Below are 23,508 nucleotides of genomic sequence, written 5' to 3' on the forward strand. Positions count from 1 at the left end.
GGCCACACTTGGAGTACTGTGTCCAGTTCTGGTCACCTCACTATCGGAAGGATGTGGAAGCATTGGAAAGGGTACAGAGGAGATTTACCAGGATGCTGCCTGGTTTAGAAAGTATGCATTATGATCAGAGATTAAGGGAGCTAGGGCTTTACTCTTTGGAGAGAAGGAGGATGAAAGGAGACATGATAGAGGTGTACAAGATAATAGAGGAACAGATAGAGTGGATAGCCAGCACCTCTTCCCCAGGGCACCACTGCTCAATACAAGAGGACATGGCTTTAAGGTAAGGGGTGGGAAGTTCAGGGGGGACATTAGAGGATGCTTTTTTACTCAGAGTGGTTGGTGCGTGGAATGCAGTGCCTGAGTCAGTGGTGGAGGCAGATACACTAGTGAAGTTTGAGAGACTACTAGACAGGTATATGGAGGAATTTAAGGTGGGGGCTTATATGGGAGGCAGGATTTGAAGGTCGGCACAACATTGTGGGCCGAAGGGCCTGTACTGTGCTGTACTATTCTATGTTCTTTGTTGCACTTTTATAAATTAACCAACCAAGTAATTAAGTTTGTTTTTAATCAAAGGAAACTTGTTTAGAAAATTGGTGGCTATGGTTCTTCCTTGCCTGAGAAATTATTTTTATGCCTCACAGATAACCCCTCTGTTATATTGGTGTAATAGGGAATATAAGGCTAGAGGGAAGGAAATAGAATTTGGATTAGTTGACAGTTTTCCTCTTCAGGCCTCAATAGCTGACAAACTATTGATGGCCCAGTTGGAAAAATTTAATAACGCTTGGATAAATCTTACATTAAAAGTATGGCAGAAGGTGGTTAATTCATGTGGAATTAACAACATGTTAAAACTCTTCAGATGGTGTGCATATGATACCGAATTCCTTCCCAACAGAGGAGATAAAAAATTTGAGCTATGGTTAAAGAAAGGTCTTACAACCTACCTCTCATTTATAGATAAAAGAGTGTTACAAAGTTTCCAAATCCTCCAGGACAAACATGGCCTAGAACATAATGACTTTTTTAGGTACCTTCAAATACGAAACTATGTTAACCAGAGTTGTAGATATACAGACCTATCAACAGTAGAATTAGAATTTTTCAAGATTCTGAATTCGGCTTGCAGTTCAATACCTAGTAAATCAGTTTCTCGCCTATATAATGCACTCTCCCATGCTAAAAATGTAAATACACTGTATATTAAAGAGAAGTGGGAGAAAGAAGCGGGGTTGGTACTTTCAGAGGAGGCTTGGGGGAAAATCTGCAGCTTTCAATGGTCCTCGACTAATTCTTTGACTTGGAGAGAACATTGTTGGAAAAACATTATAAGATACTTCAAGACCCCATATCAGGAAAAATATAAAGATACAAATGTGATGTGTTGGAGAAGGTGCGGCTCCATGGAGGCAAATCATTTTCATATTTTCTGGGATTGCCCTAAATTAAGTCTATTTTGGGAAGGTATTCATAGAACATTAGTTAAGGTACTTAGGTCCCAGATACCTCTGAACTTTGAAACGCTCTATTTGGGGCATGTATTGTTCCTTGAACAGAAGGAAGATATAAAGTTGCTGCAGGCCCTCTTAGCAGCAAGTAAGCAATCAATCACTAGAAAATGGCCAAATCCAATACCACCTACATTAGAAAATTGGTACGAAATTATCTTGGAAATATTTAAAATGGAAAAGTTGACTTACTCCCTGAGAACTCAAAAAGAAAAATTTTATCAAATCTGGAATAAATGGATTGAATATATAACCCCAATGTGAGCAGACTTTAGATGTCTCTCCTAATGATTTATATTGCTCTTCTCATCAACACAGTAATATTGCTAACGTAAGCACCCCTAGTCTAAATGTTTGGTTTTTTTTTTGGTTTTTTTTGGAAAATAGAGAATTAACACAAGTAAAGGGAAAGATATGGGAAAGGGATAAAAAAATGAAAAAATTAAGTAAATAAGTACATAGGGATTGGATAATTATGTCTGCGGGCAGGAGCAAGCATGAACAAATTAGGATATAAACACCTACAATGGTTGGTATATAGGCTTGTATATAACATTTTGGACCAGTGGAAATGGTCCAGAAGGGTTGTGTGGAAACTATTATTACCATTTTTCTTAACAACTAATTTCATTACTTAGCCTAATAGGTTAGATTTACCACAGTACATAATTATCTATTTAAATGTTTATTTTCCTTTTATATCATCTCAATGTGTACTTAAGAATGTATAAATAATTGTAGTTTTATACATATAAAAAAATGGAAAAGGTTATATGTGTGAAAAAAGTACATGATATTTGTGAATTCCTTATCCAAATAAAAATAAAATTAAAAAAAAAGAAAATTGGTGGCTGTGTTTGTATTGTCATCTGTGTGGTGAGGGAGGAATACATAATCGAATTCTTGGAAGAAATTTTGAAACCATTTCATTTGTTCTTTATGAAAAATAAAACAAACTGAATGGAAGCATATTTTAATGTTTATTTGTACAAAGGATAAATTTATTCCTGAAATTTAGAATGCGTGTTCAATTTTTCACGTGGATTTCCAAGTTCTTTGTGTGGCTTTGTTTCTGATTTACTCAAGTAATTAGTATTTAGATGATGGCAATCATCAAAAATATGCATTCTGTGGTGAATGATTTAATGAAATCATTGTTGATATATAAAAAAAAACATCATTGCCTTAGTAGATTTTCTTCATTATATGGAGTTTAATCTTTGGTTGCAATGCTTGAGAACTGTTGGCATGAAATACTAATTAAATTTTTGATTCTTTTTGAAATGAACAATTTTGGGCAAAAGATAATGGCTCAACCCAAGGTGTGATTATTCTTTATTTTTATAGGGTTCTTTACTATACAGGGATTTAAATAACCATAATATGACAGCAATGTCCATAAATCCAGAAACCTTGGAACAAGAAAGCACAGTTAATCTTCCAGGTATGTCACAATTTAATTATAAAGTAGTCTTTGAATGGGGTGCAGGAGGAGTTGTGAGATGAAAATTAGGCTAATAGTTGAATTCTCATATTGTAATTTTATGAAAAATGTCTTAATGATGGATACATCTTAGGAGGTTCTGAGGTTTTATATTTTGCAGTAAATTAATTTCCACTTGGAAATTAATCAATTGAGGTGCAGTGCAAAGTGTGAAAGGTGACAGTAACTGTAAAAGGTCTATTGATCTACTTGTTGTTATTTTCACTTCATCCTCAGACCACAAAAGACCACTGAAATTCTGAATTATTTTCCTCGTTCTGTGGCCAAAAAGGGAACATCATAGATCTTTTCTGTTAGCTGTTTACACTAGACGAAACTGAACAACATAGGAAACTATTTTGGCCTGCTGTTCCTCTGTTAGTGTTTGGAAATTTTCCTGTTTATCACACTTCTCTGTTCTTGTCCATAAGCATATTTTATTTCCAATTTTACTTGTGTTCTGTAATCTGCAGCAATAAACAAAGTGCTGGAAGAATTCAGTGGGTTGGGCAGCATCCGTAGAAGCAGAGATAATTGATGTCTCTGCATCAGAAGTAATTTTTTAAAAAATGAAATAGCAGTTGCAATTATGCTAGCATTATGATTTTATGAAAAAGGGCCTTTCAGTAATGCTTACTTGTTAGAGATTCTGATATGGGATCTCAATCTGAAATATTGATTATCCCTCTGACTGCACAGATGCTGTCTTGCCTGCTAAGTTCCTCTCTTAGTTTTTGTACTGTTTTGAAATTTACTGTTGAATCTGTTTCATCTTCATTTTCCAGGCAGTGTATAAGTCATCATAATTAAAATAAAGCAATTCTATACCATTCTTTGTGCCAATAGCCATAAATCAGAGTCTAGTAAATAAGATATTTTCTACCAGAAGAAAAATTGCAACCTAAACACTTCTGCTACATCCCTTGTGTTACAATACCAGCTTTATGGCACTTTCTTCTGTTCCTTACTGGTGGTGAAGTTATCAGTATATGGAATTTACACCTATGGACTAAAGGTTGCATTGTTTAAACATGATTATCCCAGAGTTAAATGATTAAAAGTAATTGCAACAAAGATAATCCGTATACATGGTGACTTAAATTCCAAAGTTATTTATGAGAATTATTAGAAACAAATTATAAATTGATCTTTTTCAGGTTGTCAAGCTGGAGGACAGAACATCCTATTCACCGATGGAGAATATATCAATCAGATTACTGCATCAAAAGATGCAAGTATTTTTTGTGCAGTGATATTTCACACAATTTTGCTTAAAAACCCTATTGTAATCGCTATCCAGTTATAATTAGATGAACTTCAATGGCAATAAAGCACTTACCCAGAGTAATCTACATTGTTTTCCCCTTTTGCAGGATGGTTTTGTAGTTCGGATATACACAACAAGCACCGAGCCTGTACTTCAACAAGAGCTGCAGCTCAAGTTAGCCAGGAAGTGTTTACATGCCTGTGGCCTCTCTTTATTTGATCTAGAGAAAGACTTGCACATCATTAGTAAGGATTCATAATTTATGATTTGCTTTTTTTGTCATGAGTATATTTGAAGTGTTTTTAAATGCTGATGATATATATATTTTTCTGCATCATTATCTTGCCTCTATTTGATTCCTTCTCAGAAATTTGGGGAAAATTTCCACAAAAAAACAGTAATGAGTAAACTTGCTTTTTGGCATTATGTTGGCTGGTATTAACATTGGCTTTCTCTCCAGCTCCTTCCCCTGGGTAGCCAGCAAGAATAAAACAACAAAAGCTATTGGTCAGTACCTTAAGACTACAGGAGGAGTTTCAAAACCTCAAAAGAAAAATCAAGTGTTTCTATGATTACAGGGTGTAAAATTAAAAAAAAAAACAGAATTGGACATCTGTGTCCAATCTTAATGAAGGCAGTTGACCTGTCATAGTCTATAACTGCATTTTGAACTATTTTTATTGTGCTGAGGGGTTTGTTCAGCTTTGAAAAGTGCATCAAGTGAAATGAAATGAGGCAAGATAGACTGTAAGTATGAGAGGCAGGCTCAGTTGTTTGTCTTTGCCATGTAAAGCAGTTGCTGTAATCTTCCCTACTCTTCTCCATACTTATCACCTCTATTTTCCCCTATCCACATGATTGCTTCCATTGTGATCACCAATTTGTATTCTACCATTTCCCCACATCGACAGAACACAACCTCTCTAGAGCTGACTGCTCCACTAATTTCTACTCTGGCTTTCTAGACTACGGGCAGCCCATTTGGATAAAATATTTACCAACATATCCTGCATTGCCTGCTGAAAGACAATTTGCTGGAGTTATCCGGTATAGGTTCACAAATCAGTTGGGACAGTGGAAGAGATACTGTTTGTGTATGATTCGGAATTAGAACAAAATTCGGTCCATAAGTGCTGTATTCTGCTCATGGTTTATTCCAGTATTTCTGAACTATAACTTATCAGGCAAACTGAGGTTCACTGAACTTAATTCATGAGAAAATCCTTGGAGGCATGGAGTCTGCTCTTGCTTTCAGTCGCTAATACTAACCCCACTTTGTCCTCCCCAAGTTCCCATCAACCCCAATTGACCTAAATAAGTGGGCAATTTACAAGGACTGAGTAATCTACCAAAATGCGAGTCTTTTAGGTTACTTGAGGAATTGGAAGAACCAGAGAAAACCCAGGGGAAGAGTGTGCAGTCTCCACACAGACATTGCTAGAGTGTAAGGCATCAGCTCTGGAGCTGTCAGATTGTGCCACCCAAGAGTTTGTAGGGGAATTGTTGCTGATGAAATGTCTCTTGGGGGGCATTAAATGACTGTAGATCAGAACATGGAAATGAACTAGATTGGGAAGCAAACACTAGTTTGAATACCTTTGATTTTCTTTTCAGTCCCTTGCTATGTCCCTCATTAGATGCCCAACTCTTTTGTCACCTCTCTTTAAATCTTTCCGTTACCCTCTCCTCCAAAATTAAGTCTAATTGATTTCCTATTTAGGCTCTTTTGAAGCATCTTAAGATGTCTTTTTGTGTTAAAGATGTTGTATAAATGCAAGTTGTTATTGAATCCCAGCAGTTCTGAGATGGGAATAGAAAACATTCATTTAAAACTACATAATACTTGCTGGAAGGATCTACATGCATTTTGGATAATGATGCAATCATATTTAATATCCTTTGGCTTTGACTATTGATGTTCTTGTTGAATATAGCTAATTGGGCATGGAGTTAATGATCATCAAAGTTGCTGGTGAACGCAGCAGGTCAGGCAGCATCTCTCGGAAGAGGTACAGTCGATGTTTCAGGCCGAGACCCTTCGTCAGGACTAACTGAAGGAAGAGTTAGTAAGAGATTTGAAAGTGGGAGGGGGAGATCCAAAATGATAGGAGAAGACAGGAGGGGGAGGGATGGAGCCAAGAGCTGGACAGGTGATTGGCAAAGGGGATATGAGAGGATCATGGGACAGGAGGCCTAGGGAGAAGGAAAAGGCGGGGGGGTGGGGGAGAACCCCAGAGGATGGGCAAGGGGCATAGTCAGAGGGACAGAGGGAGAAGAAGGAGAGAGTGAGAGAAAGAATGTGTGTATAAAAATAAATCACGGATGGGGTACGAGGGGGAGGTGGGGCATTAGCGTAAGTTAGAGAAGTCGATGTCCATGCCATCAGGTTGGAGGCTACCCAGACGGAATATAAGGTGTTGTTCCTCCAACCTGAGTATGGCTTCATCTTTACAGTAGAGGAGGCCGTGGATAGACATGTCAGAATGGGAATGGGATGTGGAATTAAAATGTGTGGCCACTGGGAGATCCTGCTTTCTCTGGTGGACAGAGTGTAAGTGTTCAGTAAAGCGGTTTCCCAGTCTACGTCGAGTCTCGCCAATATATAGAAGGCCACATCGGGAGCACGGGACGCAGTATATCACCCCAGCCGACTCACAGGTGAAGTGTCGCCTCACCTGGAAGGACTGTCTGGGGCCCTGAATGGTGGTAAGGGAGGAAGTGTAAGGGCATGTGTAGCACTTGTTCCACTTACAAGGATAAGTGCCAGGAGGGAGATCAGTAACTTTGATGTGTGTTGCTTGAATTTCCAGAATCTGCAGAATTCCTGTTGATGGAGTTAATGATAGTGGGTGAAAATGGTCAAAAATTAATGATACACGTTATGTTTAGCATTCATTAACTGTTATAAAATTGCTCAGTGTTGTAACGTTTTGATCTTAAGAGGCCACTGTCTTACTGATTTTGTAAAAATGCATTCTTGGATCAGCATTTACTCAGTACTGGAAATGAAGCTGTGTGGTTATACAGTTTGTGTTTTAACCTGATATGTTTTCAATTGTTGTACTTGCTTTGATTTGCTGAAACTTTCTAATGAAATGATGAGGGTAGTATTTCCTTAAGAGAGAAGCACATTCTTGTTGCAGGGGCTGATCACTCTTGACTTGTTATTCACAATCTTGCTTGTTAGTACCTTCTCAACTTTCCCAAATACCTTGTATACCAACTTCAGGTAGTTAAATGTGTTAACTTGGCTAGAACACTGAATTTCAGATGAAAATATAAATAATTGTGACAATTAGGCTAGAATAGCATAGTGTTTATGCTGCCAGACTAAAACTGCAGAATTAGATGAGGTGCTGATGGTTTAATGAGTTCTGCTTTGCAGCTGTGAAATTCAAAAATTCATTTAATTCAAAAGTATGTTGGTGTTAGTAATAATCATTTGAAAATCCATCTGATTACTGTCCTTCATAGAGGAAAATCAGCTAGCCTTGCATGATCTGGCTTGCATGTGATTCCAGACTGCAACCATAAAGTTCAACTACTGGAAAAAGCAGAACAATCATTTAGTTCTATGACTTTTAAGTAGGCCTTTCCTCTGACTCCTAAATTTCTTCAGAGTTTAAATAAGCTTTACTAGGATTTTAGTTGTTCTTTTCTGTCCTAGTAGCTCTTGCATTTATAATATATGCTCTCAACCATCTTTTTTTATCCATCTTTTTTCCCCAATATACCGTATTCTTCACCTGTGTTGTGCAAGATCTATTCTCCTTCATTTTTTCCTCCCTGTTGTTTGTTTCTTCACGGTGTCAGTTTTGCAGCAGAAGAATGACTCATGCCACATCAGCCAGACACCTGTTGCCTGCTTTTACAGGCCACCTCGATCACATGATCTCAGCTGGCTTGCAGTACAACACATTTTACAGTGACTCGTAAGCACTTTTCTTGGATAAGCTAATGCAAAAATATAAATGAAAGAGCTCCAATTGATATATCTTTTATTTGGGAAAAATTGTACGAATGAATTTCTTAATGGCTATGTTACTCACTGGTTCATGTCCTTTTTGAACATCCCTTGCGATTTGAAAATGGGAAGACAGTTCATTTTTCTCAGCACAACATTGTAGAATGAATATGCTGCAAAGATCTTGATGTCCTGTGACTAATCTGAGTGATATACAACAGTTTTGCATATTATGCTTGTCTGACATCCTCCTGAATTTACCAGATACAGGATTTGATGAGGAGTCGGCTTTCGTTGGAGCAGGTCGAGAATTTGCACTAATGAAAACTGCTAATGGAAAGGTGTGTATCTAGGTTTAACAGTTTGAAGGTCTTTTGTCTACCTTTTCGGGTATAGTGTTTATCAACGCTGTAAGTGCTGCTAAAGTTCTGCTAAAATTGGTGCAGAGCCATGCTATACATTAAACCTTTGAGTAGATGTCGTTTCTTGGCTTTTGTTCATTGTTCAGGCATCTTAAGAGAAGTAGTCAAATAATTATTTTGTTAGTTATGATCCACTCTGTGGGCTAATTCTGATAACTGAACAATCACGTATTTGATGCCTTTGCACAAAACAAATACTGTTATAAAGAAAGATTCTCTGGTAACTATAGGCGCTGTCTTTCATGTCAGTTGGAGCTTCTCAACAATTTGTACCCTCACTCAGTTGTTTTTCAGATTTAATTTTTTTAACTTTTTATTAACTGTTCAAGTCCTTGAAACGCCTTGCTTGTCTTGATCCTGCATATAAACCAATAAGAGTATCATTTCCCAAAAAGTGTTTGAAACCTGTGCTCTCGAAAAACTCGTCTATGATTTGACTTTTGTTTAACTTCACCCTTCGATCGTTGAAATGTTTTCATTTCATTCCACTTTTTTCAAAAAGTTACTTTTAATAAAGAAAATTCTCATTGTAAGCAGAAATAAAAAAAAATAAGAAAAATTAAGAAGTTTATTTAGAATTGGAAAAGAGAATGAAAGTTTAGCTTGGGCGGGGTTAAGAATTAAAATCTGACTCGGAGGTGAATGCAAGCTAGTGGTGATAGCATGGTATTTATAATTGGTCCAAATCAGATTGATAAAGTTGCATTGACATAAGAAAATTGCCAGCAATAATTTGATTGTTTAATACTCATCTCTTTTATGAAGAGATTCAATTTAGAATTTTAATTTATGCTGGCAAGATTTGCAGACGTTGGTTAACATGTCTTGCTTTATTACGCAATCGAAGCAAAAGGAAACACATTTTTAAAGTCCTCCTGAGTGGTAATAACATTGAGTACAATTCTTTTAGAGGAGTTGGAAAAATTTTCAAATTATTTTCTGTTTTCACCATCAGTCTACAGGCCGTGACACCCAGGAACTTGGGCTATATTATTTATTTTGTGTGACTGTATGTTCACTGCTATCATAATTATATGTGCTGTATAGGTATGACCATTGGTGCTGTTGGCCCTGGAGATACTCTGTTTCATCTGGATATATTTATGTATGGTTTAATGATAATTAAACTTGAATTTTTGTCATTTTCTCTCACACTGTTGATTCTCCCACCCTTGCTCTCTGGTCTTGCCTTTGCCAAGCCTTCATGGTCCTGATACAATTCTACTTACGATCTTTCTTCCTGTTCTTTATTTGCCCTGGAATGGGGCATTCTAGTTTTGTCCTTATTTTGAGTGTGATCCTTTAAATAGAGAAACCATTACTTAACTTGACCACAGGTATCCAGATCCATGAAAGAATGTGCTGATTTCTTGTGACTATAGTTGTTGCAAGTTGTAATGCAAATGCCTACAGAAAGCAATATGTGAGGATTATTTGATCACTGCCAATCACTATAGTTGGATTGAAATGAGTGACTTAAGTTTAATTTGTAAAATACTGATTTGTGCCAAGAGTGTACCTGTCAAGTACTAGTGTTAGAATGATTTAATTTCAAATTCATTCTCACCAGGATATTGTTCACAAGTTAATAGTTAAACAGTACTCGTATGAAGCAGTCTTGTATGGCAGACAGCAGTTTTTGCAAAGATTGCTATAAAGCTGATCAGTGTAGTCCAGTAAAATCCGTGCTTTTGTTTTAATAACCAAAGGCAAGGTTATAACTTGAATTTGGCCATTTTCAATGTTTGGAGCATGAATGATTTGTGACAAAGGAGAATAATAAATCTCATTTTATACTTTTAGTAGTTGTTTTCAAACTGTTCTACAATGGATGTCTTGTAAGATTTTATGGATAAGTGGAATGAAATTGTCTAGTTATTTTACTGAAGAAAATACAATTTTTCTTAAATCCTAGATGCATTATACTGGCAAATATCAGAGCCTTGGAATCAAACAAGGAGGACCTACTGCAGGAAAGTGGGTCGAATTACCCATCACGAAATCGCCAAAGATTGTACAGTTCTCTGTGGGTCATGATGGGTCTCATGCCTTAATGGTGGCTGAAGATGGAAGTGTTTATTTCACTGGGTTGGCCAGTAAAGGCGAGGATGGCGAATCAGGTACAGACATACTCATGGGTATATTAACGTTTCTGTCAGTTTTCTGATGTGTAATAGCCATGTATTTATAAAGCCAAAGAATTATTTCAGCTCATTTGTTCTTGTAACAGCATGGAAAAAAAATGGACAATAACTCTTTGGGAATGAACTTGTTGGGAGTCTAATGTATCATTTCAGAATTGGCATTAGTGAAGAAAAATATGCACAATATTCTCAGTACATGCAGTTTCAAGTGCAGACAGGTCTAACAATCTTAATGATCTTGCATCAGTTAAGGGAAACATTTCAGCTTTCTAAATGAAGAATGAACCCATGAACACCACCTCAGTATTTCCCCCCTTTTTTTGCTCTATGTGTTTATTTTTTATTATATATACTTACTATAATTTATGGTTTTCATTATTATGTATAGCAATGTTTTGCTGCCACAAAGCAACAAGTTTCACAACATATCTCAGTAATATTAAACCTGTTTCTGATGAAGTTAGTGGTCCAGCTTTTACATCCATAATTTAGGTTTTAAGCTGTATTACCATCCTTGAGACACAAAATGTGTTTCGTATTCTGGACAAAAAAACCTAGAGGAATGTAAGGAAATACACTTTTTAATTGTTTTAATATTAATAAAGCATCACATGATGCAATGGTGCTACAAATCCAAAGGTCACCTTTAAAGAGAATTAGTGCTTAATAAATATAGGGATATGGGAGAGTATTATCCATTTGGATTGCACCTGTGTAGAATGGATGGGCTGAATGGCTTCCTGTATCCTGGAGTTGTAGTCACACAACAAGCGAATAGGCTTTTTGGCCCAATGGTTAATACCAATCACTAAACAATAATTTGTGTTGGCGTGTGGCCAAGTGGTTAAGGCGTTTGTCTAGTGATTTGAAGGTCGCTAGTTCGAGCCTTGGCTGAGGCAGCGTGTGTGTCCTTGAGCCAAGGGACTTAACCTCACATTGCTCTGCAATGACACCGGTGCCAAGCTGCATGGGTCCTAGTGCCCTTCCCTTGGACAACATTGGTGGCGTGGAGAGGGGAGACTTGCAGCACGGGCAACTGCTGGTCTTCCTTACAACCTTGCCCAGGCCTACGCCCTGGAAACCTTCCAAGGCACAAATCCATGGTCTCATGAGACTAAAGGATGCCTATAAATAAAACAATAATTTACCCAAATTTTGTGTTTAATTTCTCTGACATTCTCACCAAGTCTCCCCAGGTTCTACCACACATTAGCACACAAGGGACACTTTAACAGTGATTAATTAACCCACTGATCTTCACATCATTGAGTAATGGGACAAAACAGAAGTACTCAGAAGAAACCCATATGCCACAGGGAAAGTGTGCAGTGTCCACACAGAGTATCAAATGTTAGGACTGAACTTGAATCACCAGGGCTGAGAGGCAGCAGTTCTATTAGCTACTTTGCTGTTTCCTGTCCTCGATTTTACTTTCTAGGGTTTCTACTGTTTGAAAAAATGGGGGAAAATTATAGTTATCACTTCAAATCATTTTAAATTTCCTTCCATTGGTATCATTGACAGGATGGAGCAAAGTGTGTCATGAAAAAGCCCACTCTTTCAGTGTTGCTTAAGGGCAAGCTTACAAGCTGATGGACAACCACAAGACATAAGGACCAAGTAGTAGAATAAGGCCACTTAGCCCATCAAGTTGACTGCAGCATTCTATCATGACTGATTTATTATCTGTTTCAACCCTATTCTCTGCCTTCCCCCTTACTAATCAGAACTTAATCTCTGACTAAATAATTAAGTAATTCCTCCTTCCAGGATGTTCTTTTTAGAACGATCTTTTAATACTCAATAGATTTCAGTGAGATTCCCCCCACCCATCCCAATTCTTCTAAACTTCAGTGAGTACAGCTCAGACCTATCAAATGCTGCTTGTATTTATTTTATTCCCAGGGTAATTCTCATTCCCAGGGTAATTCTCATGAGTCACCTCTAGACCCTCTTCAGTGCCAGCATAGGATGATAAATACAGCACTGAAAGTGTTAAATATGAATGCACACAGTATATGGAATAAGGTAGATGATATAATGCATTTAGAAATTGACAGGTTTGATGTTGTAGGCATCACTGGGTTGTGTCTGGAAGAAGATCATAGTTGGGAACTTAATGTCTGTACATTGTCTCAAAATGACAGGCAGGAAGGCAGGGGGTTGGAATGGCTCTGTTGTGTTTTTTTTTTAAAAAGAAAATCAAATCCTTAGTGAGATATGACATAGTATTGGAAGATGTAGATTCCCCATGTATAGAATTGGAAAACTGCAAGGGTAATAAGACCCTGATGGCAGTGTATACAGGCCTTTGAGCAGTAGCCATGATGGGGTATTTCCTTTAGGGGAAATCTTGCTTGACAAATCTGTTGGAAGCCTGTGAGGAAATAGCAGACAGGATGGATAGTGAATGGATGTTTATTTGGATTTTCAGAGGGTCTTTTGGCAAGATGCTGCACATGATGTTGCTAAACATCTAACCACAGTTGCATAGCAGGTGGTGCAACTATTCGGTTCACTTAGATCAACACAGGATAACACAGTGGAAGATTTTAGATTTAAAAACCTGAATGAATGATGTCATCCAAATTCTAGATCTGCTTTTCTCTGGAATTGCCACCACCTTCAATAGCCACTAACAGCTATTCATTTAGATTTTTATTTTCTCTGTTGCAGCTAAAAGCAGACGCCAGCCAAAACCTTACAAGCCAAAGAAAATGATTAAAATGGAAAGCAAAACAGCAGTCTATACAGCATGCAACAATGGAAGTAGTGCAATCACAACAAAAGAGGGAGAACTGTACATGTTTGGCAAAGATGCTGTTTATTGTGACAACTCGGGTTTGTAATTTAAATGCCATAAAGATTTATATTTTGTCCTTTAATTTTTGTTTGATAATCACTGGGTTAATTATGTGTTCTTCTTAATGCAAATCTATAAATAGGTCTTGTGACTGAGTTAAAGGGGCATTTTGTGAGCCAAGTAGCTTTGGGTAAAGCGCATGCCTGTGTATTGACGAAGAATGGAGAAGTATGGACATTTGGAGTGAACAACAAGGGACAATGTGGCAGGGAAACTGGTGTACTCTGTCAGGGAGGGAAAGGTAAGGAACATCATTCAAGAGTACCACACTGTTAGATTTGCTGTCAGTAATGTTGCTCAATAGATTGATAATTAAAATGTAATTGGTCCCTCTTTTTACATACTTGGACATTAGACTATAAGACCATAAGACATAGCAGTAGAATTAGGCTATCTGGCCAACTGAGTCTGCTCCGCCATTCAATTATGGCTAATCCTTTTTTTTTCTCCTCCTCAACCCCAGTTCCCAGCCTTCTCCCCGTAACCTTTGATGCCATGTCCAATCAAGAACGTATGAATCTCTGCCTTAAAGACACCCAACTACCTGGCCTCCACAGCTACATGTTGCAACAAATTCCACAAATTCACCACCCTTTGGCTAAAGAAATTTCTCCGCATCTGTTTTGAAAGGGTGCCCCTCTATTCTGAGGCTGTCCCCTCTTGTCCTAGACTCTCCCACCGCGGGAAACATCTTTTCCACATCTACTCTGTCTCAGCCTTTCAACATTTGAAAGGTTTCAATGATATCCTCCCCACCCCAATCCTTCTAAATTCCAGCGAGTACAAACCCAGAACCATCAAACATTCCTCGTATGTGTTACGTAACCCGTAACTGCGTTGCCAAACCAGCAGAAATGGAACACTCGTTAGAGTCTGGATTACTAGGAACTAAAAGTTTTATTAAAGAAATAAGTAATACAGTACTCTAATCGTAAGGATATAAATGTAACAGGTTAGCAATGATAATGCACACATATACACAGAACTAGGGTAATAGGAATCAACCAAGCTGTATCGCAGTCTAGGGGTATAATGATCAGTCTTAAGTGAAGCAGAGTTCAGTTCAGTTTAGTGCAGTTCGCAGTAATCGCTTTTATCGTACCATTGGGTGGGGGGGAGAGAGAGAGAGATGCAATTTGGTTTCAGGCAGACCTTTTGGATGTCTTCACAGTTGGTTTCGGGCAGACCTTTTGATGTCTTCTATCCCGCTGTGGTCACCGACTGTGACCTCTCCGTTCCGGATACGATTGTTCTTCCGCGGTGAACCTGGCACCCAGGCAAGGGCGGACACACACCCCAGGTTCCCACCGATTGTACCTTTACACCCTGTGAGCCTCTGGTTGGTTCCCGCAAACTGGACCTCCAAACTCTCACCAACTTGTGGGGGCACACTGCTCTTCCCAGGGTCTCGTGGTGTCCCGTGCCTTAGCAAACCTGCTCCTTTTATACCCCTGCTGGGGTATCACCTGTCCATCAAACTTCAAACAGTTCAGGTTCAAAGCAACCGGTCTGTCAATAACTGAATTGTGTTTCTTTTCCATTAATTCCTCTCTTCTCTCTTATTAGCATTTTGAATGTTTCTCCATTGTCTTTCTTATCTCTCTCATTAGCATCATCAGTCCAGTACCTCTGCTGGGTGTCACACATGACATATGATAACCCTTTCGTTCCTGGAATCATCCTTGTGAACCTCCTGCAGACCCTCTCCAATGCCAGCACATCTTTTCTAAGATGAGGGGCCCAAAACTGATCACAGTAGTCAAGGTGCCTGAGGAAGCCTCAGCATCACATCCTTGCTCTTGTGTTTTAGACCTCTTGAAATGAAGGCTAACATGGTATTTGTCTTCCTCACCACCAACTCAACCTGAAAGTTAACTTTCAGTGTGTTCTGCTCAAGGACTCCCAAGTCCCTCTGCATCTCAGATTTCTGGATTTTCTCCCCATTTAGAAAATAGTCCGCACATTTATTTCTACTATCAAAGTGCACAACCGTGCATTTTCCAACATTGTATGTCATTTGCCACTTGCTTGCCCATTCTCCTAATCTCTGTAAATCCTTCTGCATCCTACCTGTTTCCAGGTTAGGATGATGTTTTGGCAAATTGGGATGATGTATTTGCAGGGAAATGTACTATGGACATGTGGTCGATGTTTAGGGATCTCTTGCAGGATGTTGGGGATAAATTTGTCCCGGTGAGGAAGATAAAGAATGGTAGGGTGAAGGAACCATGGGTGACAAGTGAGGTGGAAAATCTAGTCAGGTGGAAGAAGGCAGCATACATGAGGTTTAGGAAGCAGGGATCAGATGGGGCTATTGAGGAATATAGGGTAACAAGAAAGGAGCTTAAGGGGCTGAGAAGAGCAAGGAGGAGGCATGAGAAGGCCTTGGCGAGTAAGGTAAAGGAAAACCCCAAGGCATTCTTCAATTATGTGAAGAACAAAAGGATGACAGGAGTGAGGGTAGGACCGATTAGAGATAAAGGTGGGAAAATTGTGCCTGGAGGCTGTGGAAGTGAGCGAGGTCCTTAATGAATATTTCTCTTTGATATTCACCAATGAGAGGGAACTTGATGATGGTGAGGACAATATGATTGAGGTTGATGTTCTGGAGCATGTTGATATTAAGGGAGAGGAGGTGTTGGAGTTGTTAAAATACATTAGGACGGATAAGTCCCCGGGGCCTAAAGGAATATTCCCCAGGCTGCTCGACAAGGCGAGGAAAGAGATTGCTGAGCCTCTGGCTAGGAGCTTTATGTCCTCGTTGTCCACAGGAATGGTACCAAGAGGATTGGAGGGAGGCAAATGTTGTCCCCTTGTTCAAAAAAGGTAGTAGGGATAGTCCGGGTAATTATAGGTCAGTGAGCCTTAAGTCTGTGGTGGGAAAGCTGTTGGAAAAGATTCTTAGAGATAGGATCTATGGGCATTTAGAGAATCATGGTTTGATCAGGGACAGTCAGCATGGCTTTGTGAAGGGCAGATCGTGTCTAACAAGCCTGATAGAGTTCTTTGAAGAGGTGACCAGGCATATAGATGAAGGTAGTGCTGTGGATGTGATCTATATGGATTTTAGTAAGGCATTTGACAAGGTTCCACACGGTAGGCTTATTCAGAAAGTTAGAAGGCATGAGATCCTGGGAAGTTTGGCGAAGTGTATTCAGAATTGGCTTGCCTGCAGAAAGCAGAGGATTGTAGTGGAGGGAGTACATTCAGATTGGAGGATTGTGGCTAGTGGTGTCCCACAAGGATCAGTTCTGGGACCTCTACTTTTCGTGATTTTTATTAATGACCTGAATGTGGGGGTAGAAGGGTGGGTTGGCAAGTTTGCAGATGACACAAAGGTTGGTGGTGTTGTGAATAGTGTAGAGGATTGTTGAAGATTGCAGAGAGACATTGATAGGATGCAGAAGTGGGCTGAGAAGTGGCAGATGGAGTTCAACCCGGAGAAATGTGAGGTGGTACACTTTGGAAGGGCAAACTCCAAGGCAGAGTACAAAGTAAATGGCAGGATACTTGGTAGTGTGGAGGAGCAGAGGAATCTGGGGGTACATGTCCACAGATCCCTGAAAGTTGCCTCACAGGTAGATAGGATAGTTAAGAAAACTTATGGGGTGTTAGCTTTCATTCGAGGGATAAGAGTTTAAGAGTCGCGAGGTAATGATGCAGTTCTATAAAACTCTGGTTAGGCCACACTTGGAGTACGGAGTCCAGTTCTGGTCGCCTCACTATCGCAAGGATGTGGAAGCATTGGAAAGGGTACAGAGGAGATTTACCAGGATGCTGCCTGGTTTAGAGAGTATGCATTATGATTAGAGATTAAGGGAGCTAGGGTTTTACTCTTTGGAGAGAAGGAGGATGAGAGGAGACATGATAGTGGTATACAAAATATTAAGAGGAATAGATAGAGTGGGCAGCCAGCATCTCTTCCCCAGGGCACCACTGCTCAACACAAGAGGACATGGCTTTAAGGTATGGTGTGGGAAGTTCAAGGGGGATATTAGAGGAAGGTTTTTTACTCGGAGAGTGGTTGGTGCGTGGAATGCACTGCCTGAGTCAGTGGTGGAGGCAGATACACTAGTGAAATTTAAGAGACTACTAGACAGGTATATGGAGGAATTTAAGGTGGGAGCGGGGTTATATGGGAGGCAGGGTTTAGGGGTCGATACAACATTGTGGGCCAAAGGACCTGTATTGTGCTGTACTATTCTAAGTTCAACACTACCTTTCCCCTCTACAAATCTTCATATTATCTTGTTTCATTGGACACTAGTATAAAGTCACTTGCAACTTGATATTAGTTGATTCGGCAGAAAGTAGTAGAAATACAAAAATCTGAAAAGAGAGAATGTTCATGCTTTGGATGTTTGGTTTGGTAAAAGTCTTCTGTTGGCTGACATAGGAGGAAATTTTGAATGTTATCAATGCTGCTATCCCCCAGTAGCACTCGCGTCTACAGTGATGAAATGCTTTGAGAGGTTGGTCATGACAAGACTGAACTTTTGCCTCAGCAAGGACCTGGGACCCACTGCAATTTGCCCATTGCCACGGTAGGTCAATGACTCTCCATGGCTCTTCACACAGCCTTAGACCACCTGGATAATACAAATGCCTACGTTAGGATGCTGTTTATCAACTATAGCTCAGCATTTAACACCATCATTCCCACAATCCTGGGCCTTGGCCTCTGTACCTCCCTGTGCATTGGATTTTCGACTCTCTAACCAGAAGACCACAACCTCTGCGAATTGGTGATAATATCTCCTCGCTGATGATCTACACTGGTGCACCTCAGGGGTGTGTGCTTCGTCCACTGCTCTGTTCTCTCTATACCCATGATTTTGTGGCTAGGCATAGCTCTAATACCATCTATAGATTTGCTGATGATTGTTGGTAGAATCTCTAATGGAGATAAGAAGGCGTACAGGAATGATATATGCCAAGTAGTGGAGTGGTGTTGCAGCACCAACCTTGCACTCAACATCAGTCAGATGAAGGAGCTTATTGTGAACTACAGGAAGGTTAAGACAAAGGAAGACATACCAGTCCTCATCGGGGGATTAGAAGTGGAGAGAGTGATCAGTTTGAAATTCCTCGGTGTCAAGATCCCCCAGGACCTAACCTGGTCCCAACATATCGATGCAGTTATAAAGAAAGCAAGACAGTGACTATACTTCATGATGAGTTTGAAGAGATTTGGAATGTCAACAAAAACACTCAAAAACCTCTATAGATGTACCGTGGAGAGCATTATGACAGGCTGCCTCACTATCTGGTATGGGGCGGGGGGGGGTACTACTGCACAGGACAGAAAGAAGCTGCAGAGGATTGCAAATTTAGCCTGCAAAGTACCTAGGACATCTTCAAGAAATGGAAAGGCAGAAAGGCAGCGTCCATTATTAAGGACCCCCTGCACCCAGGGCATGCCCTTTTCTCATTGTTACTATCAGGTTGGAGGTACAGAACCCTGAAGGCACACACTCAGTGATGCAGGAACAGCTTCTTCCCCTCTGCCATCTGATTCCTAAATGGACATTGAACCCATGAACACTACCTCACTTAGTAGTTACTAGGCCTTGTACAGTGGTTCTCTTGACAACTTTGGCTTTGTGACAGTTTGCTGCTGTCAGGGGTCTTTAAAGTGCTTTCAAATGTCTCTGGTTGTTGGAAGTATTTCAAAATAGTTCAGGGAGATTTATATTTAAAAATACTTAAATTTGGTTGAATGTTTTGAATCAGTAGAAATTAAATGCATAATATAAGTTTATCAGTAGATTAAAGTATGTGATTCAAATGAATTGAGTGATGCTACTACTGCTAACTGATGAAAAGGGGCCAAATGCAAAGTCCATTAAGCCCATCAGTTCATAATATTTGTGGGCAACCCTGAGACATTGCTAACATCTTTGTTGAGATGGAAACAAGCTGGTCCATACATTGCAATTATATTCTCTCTATGGAACAGCCAGCTAAAAACCAGTACAAGTATGATTCTTGAACAATTTGTTTTTGCAATATTGTTGCCAACAACTTGAAGCTTGTCTGAAGTAAATAAAATACTCATATATTTTGAAAGAGTAAATTTGTGTGTAAGAGGAAGTAGTCAATTTTACGAGAAAGTTCATTCAAACACAAGTTATTTCCATCTTTTTCATGGTATATTTAATGTTCTTAAAATTTAAAGTGGCACACCAAGATACTAATTCAAATAAGTTATTGCTGGAGATGGGAGGAATCTATACAGTTAACACCAACGTCAGGTGTAACTTGAGGTAGCATATAGGATAAATGGTAGTAAAATGTCTCTCCATTCTGAGTCAGATTTCATTTATCTATAAAAGCTCTGCAGAATGACTTTTATGACAAACCAGGTAATTTTTCACTGTAAACATTTTAATTCCAATTTGTTATTCTCACACACATCGGATCTGTGGTCTGTATTGTGTAAAATGAAGTCAATAAGAGAATTGATATAAGGTTATGCAGTAGTTTGCTTGAAGCTTTCAAAATATTAAACAGCCATTAGAAATTATTTTTGCGTGTCAGAGTTTCTAGGATTAAGGTGCAAAGTTTTAAATATGAAAGCTTTTTTTTTAGGAGTGTATTTTTTAAAAAAGCCTTTAGCCTCAGAGTGATAGGAGTTTGGAACTGTCTTCATGCCACAACAATGCTAGATCAGTTGTTAATTTTCCACATGACATAAATTGAAGTTTGTTAATAACTGTTGGGATATATGGTGAAATTGCTGTGATATTATTGACTTGGCTAGTTTTAATTAGTATATGTAGATGGTAATGAATAAGATTAATGTAATGAGAAATATTTTGACCATAATGACTCTTGTGTTTGCTTTCAAGCAGGTTTTAATGTAGAAAATATGGCAACAGCGATGGATGAGGATTTGGAAGAAGAGCTGGATGAAAAGGATGAAAAATCCATAATGTGCTCTCCTGGAATGCACAAATGGAAGTTAGACCAATGCATGGTCTGCACTGTGTGTGGAGACTGTACAGGTTATGGAGCAAGTTGTGTCAGCAGTGGACGGCCAGACAGAGTTCCTGGAGGGTGGGTTTGCATTCTGCTTTTGTTCAATATTGAGCACGTATATCTTAAGTGGCAAAGGATAAGTTAACCAAGCAAGATTTAAAAAAAACAAATACAGAATTTAAAACTCAGGAAGCATCTATGGAAAGGGAAACCATCTAGTGTTACATATTGATTTTTTTTCCATCAAAACTCTACCTGTAGTTCAGTATATTAATACTTTGCTTGAGATGAAATGTTTTCTGTCACAATCTACTTTTTAAGAAAATATATCAAATCATGTTTATTCAACTGCCTTTAAAGAAGGCATCTTTGTTTATCCTGTGGAGATTTTTTTTTCTCTTTCTGGATTAGTCTTGGTGTTTTTCATAAAATTTAAAAAATGGAGTAATCCCTGCGGAGCTTTGTTGTTGTCATCAGTATTAGAGGCTTCTGGGATCCTTTTATCTCTGCACTTGACAGGTAATTGTAAATTTTACTTTATCAAATGTCATGTCACTTTGTGGCCTTGTATTTTCCAGGCAACAGTAAAGTAAGAATAAAAGTAAATTAGAATTTTTTTGTTTCTTTAAAAATGTATTTGATTCGTTCACTGTGAATCCCCATTTACTTGTATTCACAACTTTTGAAAATGTTTTATGTTACAATTAATAACATAGCCTTCAAGCCTCTAGTTATCAACTTTTATAGCCATATATTTGTCTAGCCTGTGCATGTATCAAAAAGGATTCTCAGTTTGGATCAATGCACTAGTTTCCTGAGGTCACAAGTTTTATTTCAAGGCATTTTCTGCATGAGAATATTCTTGAACTTTTATGTGTTTGTGTCTGTGTGTATACGTGTTTGGAGAGTGGGATGATATATTAGATCAATGGTGTTTGTTCCCTTAAATGAATGCAAAGCATACTTTGGTGGCACTCCATTAGAAAGGTGTCTTAACCTGAAGGCAAAAGCATCCACTGGATCTTCCTTATGTTATTAGGAATTTCAGTTTAGATGGGCACTTAAATAGCCTTTCTTAAATGATAACAATTGGAGGCTTCCCTGATGGGTAACTATCAACATTCAAGTACCCTAGACATCAGTTCCTTCATGAGCTAACAGTTAATTGAGCTTATTGATTTTGAAGTGCAGGTTCGTATTTGATTGTGTTTTATAGAGTATGGCATTTTGATTGATTAAGCAGTGTCAGACATCAATGTGCATAATAGTTCACTGTTTATGCAATTAAGAATTAATTGTTCAGTACTTTAGGTTGCCTGATATAGTTAGAGTACATAGATAATTAGAATAGTGGAGTTTGGGGGTCTGTATTCAAGCAAAGGTCATGCCTAAATTTGCCCTGGCTTGAACAAAAGTGTTATAATTATGTCACAACTGATCAGTATTTCCTCTCTCCTTTCACTGTAACATTAATTTAGAATCCAATACGGGTAGCTAGCTGCACATTGGTTTGCAAACATCTGTCCTGAGACACAGGAAGTTTAATATGAAAGAAGTTAGGCTTCAGTCCCATTTTAAACAAAGACTAACAGCTGTGTAGCACTTATAGTAGTGCACCAATTTTTCAGGTTATTGATATTCCTTTATTTTGAAGACATAGCAGGAAGCTTTTTCTTGTTATTTTTCTGACCATCACATTGTACTCTTTTTACTACTACCTCACAAGGTATGTCACTGACAATATCTGAAGGTTTTGGGGTCATTTTCCAGGTTGGGTTATTATAGTGAAAGTGCAAGGGACTCTGGCAGCAAATACATTTCTAAATAACTTCTCAGGAAATAGTCTTTAATGACGTTTATCTCAAAAGGTTGGTGTGAAATATTCGTTCATTGAGATGTCAGACTTCAGTAAATTATGCACTTTTTTTCTCTAATGCCTAGCCAGTTTCTACTTTTTAACCTCATTACGGGATTAGTTGTGATCATTTGCAGATTATCAGTGAACCAAAGTTTTTTTTCTTTCTGGTCAACATTATGCTCAAGTTCAATGTGCCATGACAACTGCTTCTAGAGGGTGTAAAATCAGATCTAAGAAAATTTTGTGTCTAAGATTAACGGTGCAGCAATTGGCGGCATGTACTATTACTTAAGGAATGAAATGGATATTAATTTGCAATGTTCGCAAATCAGGTACTGCTATCTGACTATTTCTCCAAAAGCCTCAGCAGATTAGGACTGAGCAGAAATCCACTGTATTCTTAATTATAGATTATGTCAATACAAGTCAGGCCACATCCTTTTAAGCTTAGATTAATTTTTAAAAATGTGATATGTCTTAATAGTTTGAAAAAAGCAACCTTCCTCGCCTTCATAATTAACTTTTAGTGCCATGGAGTCTTAATCCTTCAAATCTTATTTATTGTTGGAAGTTTATAATTATTTAAAATAAAATAATCTTCACAGTAGAGAAACTCAAACAGTTTGATTTTTGGTTAAATTGTGATCAAAGATGTTTCTCCAAATAGAATTTCTTAAGTATAGAACTTCTGAACTTAGTAACTAATAGGCAAGCAATTATAGGTTATGAGACTATTAATCTAAATCATGCTATTTTATTATAGTTTCTGATTTCTTTACCCGAACTGTTTTATTTTTTTCTTATATTCAAACTAGCAAGGGCTTCAGAACAGGGGAAGATGCAAGGCATGAGACATTTGGGACAATCACCTGATAAAACTGGCAGCATTCCTAAACATACATTTCCTTCTAAGCTGCCCTAAGTAGAGGTGAACTTCATTCAATAGTTGAAGACTCGAATTTCAGTTGGCATTCTTATATAAAACTGACTCATGCAGACATCCTCAATGTGT

General features: G+C 38.5%; 1 protein-coding gene across 14 annotated transcripts in view; it reads left to right on the forward strand.

Moving 5' to 3' along the window:
* The window catches only part of mycbp2 (MYC binding protein 2), a 225,403-nt gene that overhangs the window by 56,853 nt on the left and 145,042 nt on the right, over positions 1–23,508 (forward strand). For 10 of the 14 annotated variants that reach the window (XM_072258758.1, XM_072258761.1, XM_072258763.1 and 7 more), the window contains exons 5-12: positions 2,862–2,958; positions 4,155–4,228; positions 4,371–4,509; positions 8,493–8,569; positions 10,566–10,770; positions 13,471–13,635; positions 13,740–13,898; positions 20,509–20,716. In XM_072258758.1, the coding sequence (XP_072114859.1) occupies positions 2,862–2,958; positions 4,155–4,228; positions 4,371–4,509; positions 8,493–8,569; positions 10,566–10,770; positions 13,471–13,635; positions 13,740–13,898; positions 20,509–20,716 (1,124 nt within the window). The remainder of the gene's footprint in view (positions 1–2,861; positions 2,959–4,154; positions 4,229–4,370; positions 4,510–8,492; positions 8,570–10,565; positions 10,771–13,470; positions 13,636–13,739; positions 13,899–20,508; positions 20,717–23,508) is intronic. The other 4 variants (XM_072258771.1, XM_072258759.1, XM_072258762.1 and 1 more) reach the window with 1 other exon arrangement.

Source organism: Mobula birostris, chromosome 5 (assembly GCF_030028105.1).
Source record: "Mobula birostris isolate sMobBir1 chromosome 5, sMobBir1.hap1, whole genome shotgun sequence".
NCBI classification, from domain to species: Eukaryota; Metazoa; Chordata; class Chondrichthyes; order Myliobatiformes; family Myliobatidae; genus Mobula; species Mobula birostris.